The 11659-nt window shown below is 33.0% G+C and overlaps 1 protein-coding gene across 1 annotated transcript; it reads left to right on the top strand.

Moving 5' to 3' along the window:
- The first annotated feature begins 547 nt into the window (after nucleotides 1–547).
- On the top strand, nucleotides 548–11163 carry LOC111712105 (cytochrome b5-related protein). The gene is made up of 14 exons (XM_023486623.1): nucleotides 548–650; nucleotides 1303–1334; nucleotides 2822–2976; nucleotides 3360–3421; nucleotides 4519–4693; nucleotides 5286–5327; nucleotides 5833–5870; nucleotides 6286–6375; nucleotides 6738–6845; nucleotides 7428–7614; nucleotides 8111–8176; nucleotides 8825–8896; nucleotides 9691–9835; nucleotides 10615–11163. Exons 1-14 carry the CDS (start codon nucleotides 585–587, stop codon nucleotides 10754–10756), a joined length of 1380 nt encoding a protein of 459 aa, XP_023342391.1. The 5' UTR covers nucleotides 548–584; the 3' UTR covers nucleotides 10757–11163.
- The last annotated feature ends 496 nt before the right edge of the window (nucleotides 11164–11659 follow it).

The raw sequence follows: 11659 nt of genomic DNA, 5'->3' as shown, positions 1-11659 counted from the left end.
TCCAAGGAAGATCCACCAGGAACCCCAAATATTTGCTTAGATCAAGGTTATAATGCAAGGAAAGTTAATTGCAGTTGCGTGTACTCTGCGTACATATTGAAACCAGTTCTCTCTGAGCGGAATTTGTAAGCAAGAATAGATGCATCAGAGTTTGTTTAGTATCCGAGGAGGTTAAAAGCATTGAATTTTGATAATTTTGATAATTCACATAATGTTTCCTATGATCAGAATATTTTATTGATTTTTTATATTTAAGATGGATCCCATGTCAGGCTTCGACATCCGTCTTGTGTTTACACTACCGCCAAAAGACAGTATACTGCAGTACAAAAAAGCGTACACCTCTGAAATAACCTTCCTTGCATTATGACCATTAGAATCACAAACCAAATTTCCTCAATGAGCTTCCCCTGAATTCCGTTTTCATCTGGGAAAGTACAGTGCAATTTTATTTGGAAACAAATCAAACGTCGTCCTTTAATCTACTGTTTACATCTCATCCTTTGTGGGTAACCCTGTATATACGCAATACTTGTTCTACACTCAGCTGTTATCAGTCCTAGTCTAGTGCTCGGAGATAAAGGATGAATTTTTATCCTTCAAACAGAAATATTCCCATCAAGACTTCTCTAGGATGGCTGAGATCAAAGGTACCAGGATTCTTAATATCTCTAGGATGGCTGAGATCAAAGGTACCAGGAATCTTAATATCTCTATGATGGCTGAGATCAAAGGTACCAGGAATCTTAATATCTCTAGGATGGCTGAGAGCAAAGGTACCAGGAATCTTAATATCTCTAGGATGGCTGAGATCAAAGGTACCAGGAATCTTAATATCTCTAGGATGGCTGAGATCAAAGGTACCAGGAATCCCAATATCTTTGTTTACTAAATAACGTACTGCAATTTCTTGAAGGGTTAAAAACAAAACTTAGCCTTTTTAACCCATCTATGAGTTTGTTTACATTCCATCCGGAAACTGCAGTACACTTTATATGAAAACAAAGATATATCGATTCCTGTAAGAACTTTTTCTTGGTTGTGAAGAACCATATCGGCTACCCACAGGGTTGAGGGACGACTGGAAGGAACATATTCAGTCTTTTTTCCCTCCATTCTGGGATTCCTTTAATTACTGTAAACTTATATTTTTTTATTTTCTTCTTTGCAAAATCTATATCATACAAGAAGACAAAATTACACCTTGAAAGATGATCGTATTTAAAGATAAAGACTCATACTTTATGGCTAAACCGATATTATTATTAAACAAATAATTTTATTAATTCTTAAAATGTTTAGAGGGAAGACGACATTTGCGGAGATCTCTGGAGGTACAGGGTGTCCCACGAAATATGACAGTTGGTGAAAAGTTTAAAATGTCTTCTTCCATAGTTTGATAAGTTGTTTGAACCCTAAGAGAATGATATAAAAATGTTCATGGCAGCCATATTACAGTAAAATTGATTTCAAAGTAAAATATATTTGAGTAAAAGTTTTTTTAAACTAAATAAACTGCAAAAGTCTATAATATTAAATACAGTAAAAAGAAGAAGACATTCAAAACTATTCACAAACTGTCATGTTTCGTGGGACACCCTGTAGGTTAACAAGACTTTATAGACGAATTATTAAATGTGAGACTTATAAATATACGGTTTAATTGCAATTATTTCATTTCTTTCACTTTACTGTGATATAAGATAATGTCGATATATATTATTTTTATTTAATGGTTTAATAGTTTGTAAGTCTTTACTTTCGAACTTGAAAAATATTTTATTTAACTATTGTGCTCTTGTGTACTTTTTCATTCTTACTCACTTCTTCGTGAATTTCATAATGAACGTGCTACAGGGTGTCCCATGATATATATTATTTTTATTTAATGGTTTAATAGTTAGTAAGTCCTTACTTTCGAACTTGAAAAATATTTTATTTAACTATTGTGCTATTGTGTACTTTTTCATTCTTACTCACTTCTTCGTGAATTTCATAATGAACGTGCTACAGGGTGTCCCACGAACCATGACAATTGGTGAATAGCTTTGAACGTCTTCTTCAATATGCTATATTAGATATTAAAGACTTTTTGTATAGTTCATTTTGTTAAAAAATCTTTAATTCAAATATATTTTACGTTGAAATTAATTTTACTTTAAGATGACTCCCATACAATATTTTTTATTATTCTCTTTCGTATCAAACAACTTAACAAATTATTACAAGAAGACATTTTAAACCATTCACCAACTATTATGTTTCGCGGGACACCCTGTGTAAAGTAATCTTCGTGCTATAAAGTTAAAATAGCTGACATTATAGCACATGTGCTATAAAGTTTTGCAATTGGTTCCCGAATTTTCTACAAAAATTTAGGATATTTCCAAAATATTTTGTTTTCAATTGAAATGAAAATAGATTTGAAATCAACTTTAATTTTCTTACTTCTGCTTTGTTTCAATAGCTTATTTGATCTATAGAAATAGTCATTGATATAAATCAAGTAAGCAACCGTTTAAAAACATTATCTATAATACTATTATTTTGGCACGACGTGCTATGAAGTTTTTGGACTTAAATTTTCTCTATATCTCGAAGGTTCTCCCCTTTTAAAATTATTAGAGAAAATTTCTGTCCAAAAAGTTTATAAAACTGTGAACTAAAATAACAGTGTTATAAATAGTCATTTTGCCTTGGTGGAGAAAGAAGAAAGAAAGGAGTCTCAAGATTTTAGTTAATCACAAACTAACAAAACATTTTCTAAGATATAAATTTAAAATCACAAGAAATAACTCAATATGAATGTGACCCATCCCAGGATTGATGATTCTTTGTATGACTTGGAGAAATTTGAAGATAAGCATCCTGGAGGGACGGATTGGATCAGGTTAGTCAGGGATAAAATGAGATCCCGGATTATTTCAGGCATGGTTAGGGTTAGGATAGGCATACTGGCGGGATGGATGGGATTAAGTTAATCATGGTCTAGAAAAATATACTGGAGGGACGGATTGGATCAAGTTAATCAGAATACTGAGAGGACGGATTTAAACAAGGTTCCAGAAGAGAATGATTAGATCAGAGTTAAGATTAGCATACTTAAGGGACGGATTGGATCAGGGTTAGGGCAATGGAACCCAGAGGGATGGATTGGATCAGGGTTGAGACAAAGATCCCTCCCAGAGGAACAGATTGGATCAGGTTTAGGACGATGGAATTGAATCAGATTTAAGACAAGTATCACGGAGGGATGGATTAGATCAGGTTTAAGACACGATCCCTGAGGGATGGATTGGATCAGGGTTGAGACAAGGATCCCTCCAAGAGGAACGGATTGGTTATGAGAAATATCGCAGAGGGATGTATTTTTATTAAGACAAGTATTCCGGGGGAACGGAATGGATCTGGGATAAGACAAGTATCATGAAGACATATCATCAGAGTTAAGATAAGCATACTGGAGGAACGGATTGGATCTAGGTTAAGACAAGTATAATGAAGACATGTCATGTCATCAGAGTTAAGATAAGCATACTGGAGGAACGGATTGGATCTAGGTAAAGACAAGTATCATGAAGACATGTCATGTCATCAGAGTTAAGATAAGCATACTGGAGGGACGGATTAGATCTCTAGGTTAAGACAAGTATCATGAAGACATGTCATCAGAGTTAAGATAAGCATACTGGAGGAAAGAATTGGATCTGGGTTAAGACAAGTATCATGAAGATATGTCTCATCAGAATTAAGATTAGCATACTGGAGGGACGGATTAGATCTAGGTTAAGACAAGTATCATGAAGACATGTCATCTGAGTTAAGATAAGCATACTGGAGGGACGGATTAGATCTAAGTTAAGACAAGTATCATGAAGACATATCATCAGAGTTAAGATAAGCATACTGGAGGGACGGATTAGATCTAGGTTAAGACAAGTATCATGAAGACATATCATCAGAGTTAAGATAAGCATACTGGAGTGACGGATTAAATCTAGGTTAAGACAAGTATCATGAAGACATGTCTTCAGAGTTAAGATAGGCATACTGGAGGGACGGATTAGATCTAAGTTAAGACAAGTATCATGAAGACATGTCATCTGAGTTAAGATAAGCATACTGGATGGACGGATTAGATCTGGGATAAGACAAGTATCATGAAGACATGTCATCAGAGTTAAGATAAGCATACTGGATGGACGGATTAGATCTTCAACATCGAGTTCTAAAGATATTGAGGTTTAAATATTTGATTTTGTTCCAAAGACTCAATTCCTTTGACACAGTTTTATATATCAGATAAATGTCTCATATGTATCGTTCAACGCCTGAGATTATCAGGTTTCATTCTATACCCCCTTTCATTTTTCCTTTACAGTCCCTTTAAATAATCAAAGTTGTGAATCAGACATGGCATTAGGTCTCAAGGCCCTTTAATGAAAATAGATAACCCTTTCAGATTTCACGTTGGACAAAATTTGCATAGAGAGAAATTTGTAATATAATATAATGTAGACTTGGAATTGCATTAGAAATGGGTCTTATTATGGGCTTCAGATCTACACAGTTTTGCACTGTGCAGATACGAAGTTTCCAAATTTAATAAATTTCAGACATACTTTTCATGAGGATGGATTCTTTAAAACATTACAAAACAAAGCCCGACCCATTCTCTCAGCTACTGGAACAGGTCAGGGATTATAGAAGAAGAAGAATTCTGAGATAAATTCTGAGATAAAAACCTTTGTATTTTAAATATGTTCAAAACTTTTTGAGATGGTCTTGTTGTTCATCCTGTGAACTGATCTTAAATAATTCAATCAAAAGTTTTAACCTTTATTTATGCTAAGCATGTTTATTAGTTCTTTGTCTGCTCGATTTTGTTGCTTCTTTCAAAAATTGTAATTACAATTGTGAAACACTTTTTTTACTTAGTTTTCCTGGCAATTTTAGTCAAAGCTTTAAAGGTTTAGCCAAGGAGAGATAGATTAAACTCCCAAATATGTTTAAATAATTTTAAAATTTGAAAGTTTATTCAAAAGTCCTTAGCTCTGAGCATTGTTGGGTAAAGTTATAGTATCTACTATCTAAACGCACTGGTGAAGATTTATCCGGTGTGCTATTCCTTGATTACTATAGTCCGTATTCTTTTTGCACACGTTGTTCTTGTTGCTCAAAAGTCGGCCCTATACATCAAATGAACCGGAATTTGAACAAGAGTTTCTAGAATTAAATAAGTGAAAAAGCTGTAAAAGCTGTAAACTTTGATTTTGACTGTTTAGGACCAGACTGGAGATCTAAACTCATCCAAGATATTCTCACAGGTACCTCATTTCATAAATAATTTGAAAATATTAAACCTTTAAGATATTTAATTAGTAGCACGGTGATAATGATGATACTGACGTTGACAAGGATGATAACAAGGATGACAATGATAATGATGTTAACTATTATATGATGTTAATAATGATGATGCTGACGTTGACGTGGATGATAACAATGATGACAATGATAATGAAGTTAACTATTATATTATATAATGATAATGATGATAATAATGATGTTACTGACGTTGACGTGCATGATGACATTGATGACAATGATAATGATGTTAAAAATGATGCTAAAGATAATAATTGAATTTTGTGTAGCTACTTCAAATCTAAAATATTGGTACCAATAAAAGTTTCAATCTTTCTGAATTTAATTCAGTAATTGTAATTTACAATTAATGTTTAAATTAATTCTTAAAGAATTAGATTTGGCAGAGCTTAAAAATTGTAAAAAATTTGACCTTAAATGATTAATTGAGAAGTTATTTTTTAGTGAGTTTTCTTCTTCTTCTCTTCTTAACTAGCAGGAAAGTGAAGCAAATTTTTTTGAAGGCACAATACTGTATTTGCATCTCTCCTTGTTTTTTGGATTTACTTTTACCTGTGCTATGATTTGAAAGCGTATTTATATTCTATCTGATGATGAAATCAAGCTTTTCAAATAATAAGTTTGTTCATTCAAGTAAAAACATTAATCCGGCATATGCATTTTTATTATTCATTTACCCAGCATTTCACACAACCTTGTGAGAGAAAAGTCATGATTAAGTTGATAAATCAGTATTTAATCCAGAATCAGACTAAGTTGATAAATCAGTATTTAATCCAGAATCAGATTAAATTGATAAATCAGTATTTAATCCAGAATCAGAAAGCACAAAATTATGAATAAGATACGTTTGATGAATATATCTTGAATGTAATTTGCTGACTGCACTGAAGGAAGCAGAGTTTGGTTCTCTCCCTTCTCACAGGGATACTTCTGGGCATGCAAACTAGCTGTGCTCATAACTGGTTTCATCTTAGAGATTCCCAGGTTTGTTTCATCTTGGAGATTCACAGGTTGGTTTCATCTTGGAGATGTACAGGTTGGTTTTATCTCAGAGATACACAGGTTGGTTTCATCTTGGAGATTCACAGGTCGGTTTCTCTTAGATATTCACAGGTTGGTTTCATCTTAGAGATGTACAGGTTGGTTTCATCTCAGAGATTCACAGGTTGGTTTCATCTCAGAGATTCACATGTTGGTTTTATCTCAGAGATTCACAGGTTGGTTTCATCTCAGAGATTCACAGGTTGGTTTCATCTCAGAGATTCACAGGTTAGATTCATCTCAGAGATACACAGGTTGGTTTCATCTTTTCAAAATTTTTCATTTATAAAACTTTTATTTTCTAGGGCTGGAGAAGATACTTTTTCGATCTGTCTCTCCTATCTCACAGAGACTGGAGGATCAGTCATGCGCTCTCCCACCATCTACACACCAATACATTCTCAGATATAGAGGTTATTATCATTATCGTTAACATTATCATTATCATTATCATTATTATTATTTTTATTATTATCATTATCACTATCATTATCATTATTATCATTATCATTATCATTATTATTATTATCATTATCATTATCATTATCATTATCATTATTATTATTATCATTATCATTATCATTATCATTATCATTATCATATTATTATTATCATTATCATTATCATTATCATTATTATTATTATCATTATCATTATTATCATTTTTATCATTATTTTCATATAAATCATCATAATTTTCAATATCATTTTTGTCAAAATATACTTTTTTATGAATTGCTTACATTTGTAGATGTCTATTTGTATTTGAAACAAATTATTTAGATGTATAATTTGAATAATTTTTAAGGTTTGAGCCGCTTGTGGCAACTTCCCCAATGATTTTCCCAGTAGATAAACTGGTTCAGCGATCAATGATATTTTTGAATAATATGTCCCAGAGATAAGATCTTGTTATTAGAGTGCTGAATTTTTGGATCAAACTAGATTCACGTTCTAAACTTGGCATTGTGCCATTTCTTCACATTTATTTCCAGGTAACAGCCGTTGAACCCTTTATGTCCTTCCTGCCTGAGAAGAAGGGATGGATTCTCCGCAACCTATCTCCGATCTACCTTCATCTCATGTTCTTCCTTGCAGTCCCAGTAGAGTTTATCAAGAGATGTATCCAGGTTCTCTCTGGAGCACAGACTTTACTCCCGGAGAACATTCTACCCGTCCTAGGTATACAGTCTAGCTTAGGAACCCAGCTTTGCCTCGAAACTAAACTTTCAATTTAAAATTCAAGTCACTCAGATTATAATTGTAATGCCAAGCTAAGAACATGTCCTTGGTTCTACTCAGTTCCCCAATAAAAATTTAAGGGAAATCGGTCCAGGGGTTCATGAGATTAGTACTGTTCATATATAGATACGATTACCAGTGAGTAACGAAGAAATGTTAATTCTGTTAAGTTGAGATTAAGTTAAAGATTAAGATTAAAATGGACAGAAAAATGAAACATAGGTGAAAACTTTTAAACAGAACTGATTTAAATCAATTTAGCTGAGTTAAGCGCATTCTCTATTCAGTTTGAGTTTTATCTTGTTAAAAATATTTTTATTACTTTTTGCGTTTCAGACAAGAGCTTAAGAAATTCTTAAATGCCGCGTATAAAAGACGAAATTAAACATTTTTCTTCAATAATCCCGTTATTATTATTGTACTTTTATTTGTTTAGAATTTGCTCTGCTTTTATCATCAATGGATCTTTTCACAGCATTCAAATTCTGGTTTATCATTCACGGTAAATTAAATTTAATGATTTTTTGTTGACGTAATTTTGTATTTTGAAAAAGTCAATTTCTATTTTTTTTGTTGGGAGTAAATTCGTTTGTTGCAAGGAAGATATCTATTAGGAACCCTCTTTGTTTACAGAAAAGTGTATTACAGACACTGGGAGGAATGTGATATATTCCATGTTTTATTGTTTGTTTTATAATTTTCTTTAGAACTGACGGAGGTTGTTGACAAAATGTTTGTTTATTTATATTTAATCTGATCAGGGTTGGCTGGGTACTGGTTGATTATTTACATTTAATCTGATCAGGGTTGGCTGGGTACTGATTGTTTATTTACATTTAATCTGATCAGGGTTGGCTGGGTATTGGTTGATTATTTACATTTAATCTGATCAGGGTTGGCTGGGTACTGGTTGATTATTTACATTTAATCTGATCAGGGTTGGCTGGGTACTGGTTGATTATTTACATTAATTCTGATCAGGGTTGGCTGGGTACTGGTTGACATTTAATCTGATCAGGGTTGGCTGGGTACTGGTTGATTATTTACATTTAATCTGATCAGGGTTGGCTGGGTACTGGTTGATTATTTACATTAATTCTGATCAGGGTTGGCTGGGTACTGGTTGATTACTTACATCTAATTTGATCAGGGTTGGCTGGGTACTGGTTGATTATTACTAGTGTTACCACTACTCATCATCATCCGGAGCTTTATCACGCAGGTTTCACTTCCTCATACAATGAGAACCAGAAAACTGTAGAATAGGAAGACGACATTATAAGCAATATTTTGTGGATTTAATGTTGCTACAAGGCAAATAGTTATACTAGTAACTATTCAAATAATTTATCAAGTTAAAGGTGTCTGTTTACAGTTTACACTTTACAATTGCCGCATGTTAATTTGCCTATTTACAGTCATAGCCGGGGTCCAAAAGCCGTCTTGCTAATTTCCAGAGTTTAATGGTTATCACTGTACTTTAAAGGGATTATCAACGTATTTTTAAGTAATCCCCTGCCATTAAAGAGTGTACTTGCCGGATTCACAACGGTACCCTTTAGACTGTTGTTTGAATAACATTAAGGATGATATCGTCGTTTTTTTATCGTAAGTTCGTTAATTATTTTCTTCCGAAAATGAAAATTATACATTTTAAAATAAGAAAACAAGGATATCTCAATCATTTCAGTTTAATCATTTTAGTTCAGTCAAAGGTATAAAGAATATCGTTGTGAATCAGACAGGAAGTCAGAATAGAATGAAATTACGTTTACAGGAAAATAATCATAAAGACGACCACGAAATTTTAAAGTCGTCGTCGTATCTATCAATTCAATGAAGACGACTTTCTATTTTATTTTGATTTCTACCAAGCTTCAAACAGCAGAAACACAAACATTTAAACAAAGGTAAGTTGTTAAAAAATTTTTCTTTGTTTACGGCTAAAACTCTTGTAAATTTGGGAAGTTACCATTTGAGAAATTGTCTAGAGTATAACCAAAACTATCACTGCAGGAGATACTCCCAGACTGGATTCAGACTGGGGTTTGCATCAGGTGGATACTGTTAGGGATCTGGAGAAACCCTGGCTTCCCCTCGTTCTAACCACCTTCGGGGACCATCTTCTCCACCATCTCTTCCCAGCTGTAGATCATTCCAGGATAGTGATGTCAACTTTGGAAACATATCTCGGTCTTTATTTACATTCTAAGCACATTGAATTCATGATAATACATAAAGGGACTCCAGACGTAATTTCAAGTGACCTGCTTTTTTGAAAGAGAGGGGCACGGTGTCGGTGTCATAACGGTTCTCTTAAAAGTTTTGTCTGATCAAAACTAACAGATATATTCACAATCTTCTCTTAAAAAAATGATTCTAATTAATTTTAAATTGTGGTTGATCTATAAAGTGACCTGCGCATTCCTGCTTCAGAAACAATGGAGGAAATTGTGAGAATAAAAACACTTTTACTCTCTGATCCACATTATTGATCATAAAAAGGTTAAAAGAGTACTGTTGTGAATCGATATAGATTTTAAATTTGTTTCGAATAGAATTTGTTATTTATGAAATCAGAAATGTTGTATTTCTGAATCCCGGGTTCAAGCATTCTTCTCCATCTTCCTACGGATTAATTTAATTCTTCTTCGATATTTCGTGTGGTTTATAACGTGCAAGGATAAATTTAACGGAGGGATCAAGCATTATCTTAGATTTTAAAGTGCCCACATTGGATTTCAAGATCAAGCATTCACGATTAAAAATATCGCCAAGAAAGTTCTTCTAACCTGATTTTTTTGTTTAAGTTTATAATTAGTATAAAAGTTTACATAACAGCATGCATATTATGTTTCCAAATTAGTATGTCACGTTTGCTTAAGTAAAAACGTAACGTAAATATTCAACAAAATAATGACGTTGACATCTCTGGTGCAGGCTTCCTCTCCTGTATCCTGCTCTGTACCAGACCCTAGCCGAGTTCCAAGTATCCTACCCGACCAGGAGTTTACCACAAATGGTGAAAGGACTAAACTTACAGCTCAGGAAGACGGAACCTACGGATAGATCAAACAATTAAAGAACCTGGGAAATCACACCTAAAAATATTTATATTTTAATAACAGTCATTGCAAAGCTTTAATTTAATTTTCCTTTCTATAAAGTAAGAATTCGATGAATCAGGTGTAAATGAGTGTTTGTTTTGTATACATACAGTACAATAGAATTGTATTTTTAGTAATTTGCACAAATTATTCATGTAAATTTTTTAAAATACTAGGCTCTTTATAAAGGAATTGAGTTTTTGTAACAACTTCAGATTTTATAAACCCCTAAATAATTGCAATTACAGCAAAATGTTGTTATATATATTTATAGAAAATTAGAGCTTGTGGTGCCAAAGAATCAATTCCTTTCAGGGTTATTTCGGGAATGTTTTAACATGGTTTAAAAGAAGATTTTAAAAATAGAACTTCAAATTTTTTGTTTTAAATGTTGTTAAGTCCAATGATGATATGTATCACTGTATGAAAATATTCCTGTTAATAAGATAATCTTTTAATCTTTTTATGTAATTATACAGGATTCGACTTTAATTACAGCCTAAAGCTCTTTAAATAGGATGATCTCAAGGTGAAATTCGGCCTTCTGTCCTTATCAAAGTAATTGAGTTTTTACCACAAACTTTGGTTTAATTATCAGTTTATCTTTGCAGCCCAATGTCATAGACCTTTGAATTCTGATCAAGACGCCTTATTTTGAAATACCAGAGGTTTACACCATCAGGTTGCAAAGGTTCTGGGATTAGAAAATTTGAGTTTGTGGAAAATACTCATTTTATCAAAAAAGCAATAAGTTCAAAATTACCACGTGAAATTTCATAAGTCAAGTCTTTCAGGATTTCCAAGTATTTAATCTCCAGTCCTGTCAGTCCAATGCCCAATTCACAACGATACAGTTTAAACCTTCATCTGAGTAACAA

This window comes from Eurytemora carolleeae, unplaced genomic scaffold (assembly GCF_000591075.1).
Source record: "Eurytemora carolleeae unplaced genomic scaffold, Eaff_2.0 scaffold1114, whole genome shotgun sequence".
NCBI lineage: Eukaryota > Metazoa > Arthropoda > Copepoda > Calanoida > Temoridae > Eurytemora > Eurytemora carolleeae.
This window is presented reverse-complemented; position numbering and strand designations above follow the sequence as displayed.

Coding starts and splice junctions, on each gene's coding strand:
- LOC111712105 (XM_023486623.1), top strand. CDS start 585: ATGAATTTTTATCCTTCAAACAGAAATATTCCCATCAAGACTTCTCTA. Junction 6,846..7,427: donor ATACATTCTCAGATATAGAG/GTTATTATCATT, acceptor ATTTATTTCCAG/GTAACAGCCGTTGAACCCTT. Junction 8,897..9,690: donor TCCGGAGCTTTATCACGCAG/GTTTCACTTCCT, acceptor CTATCACTGCAG/GAGATACTCCCAGACTGGAT.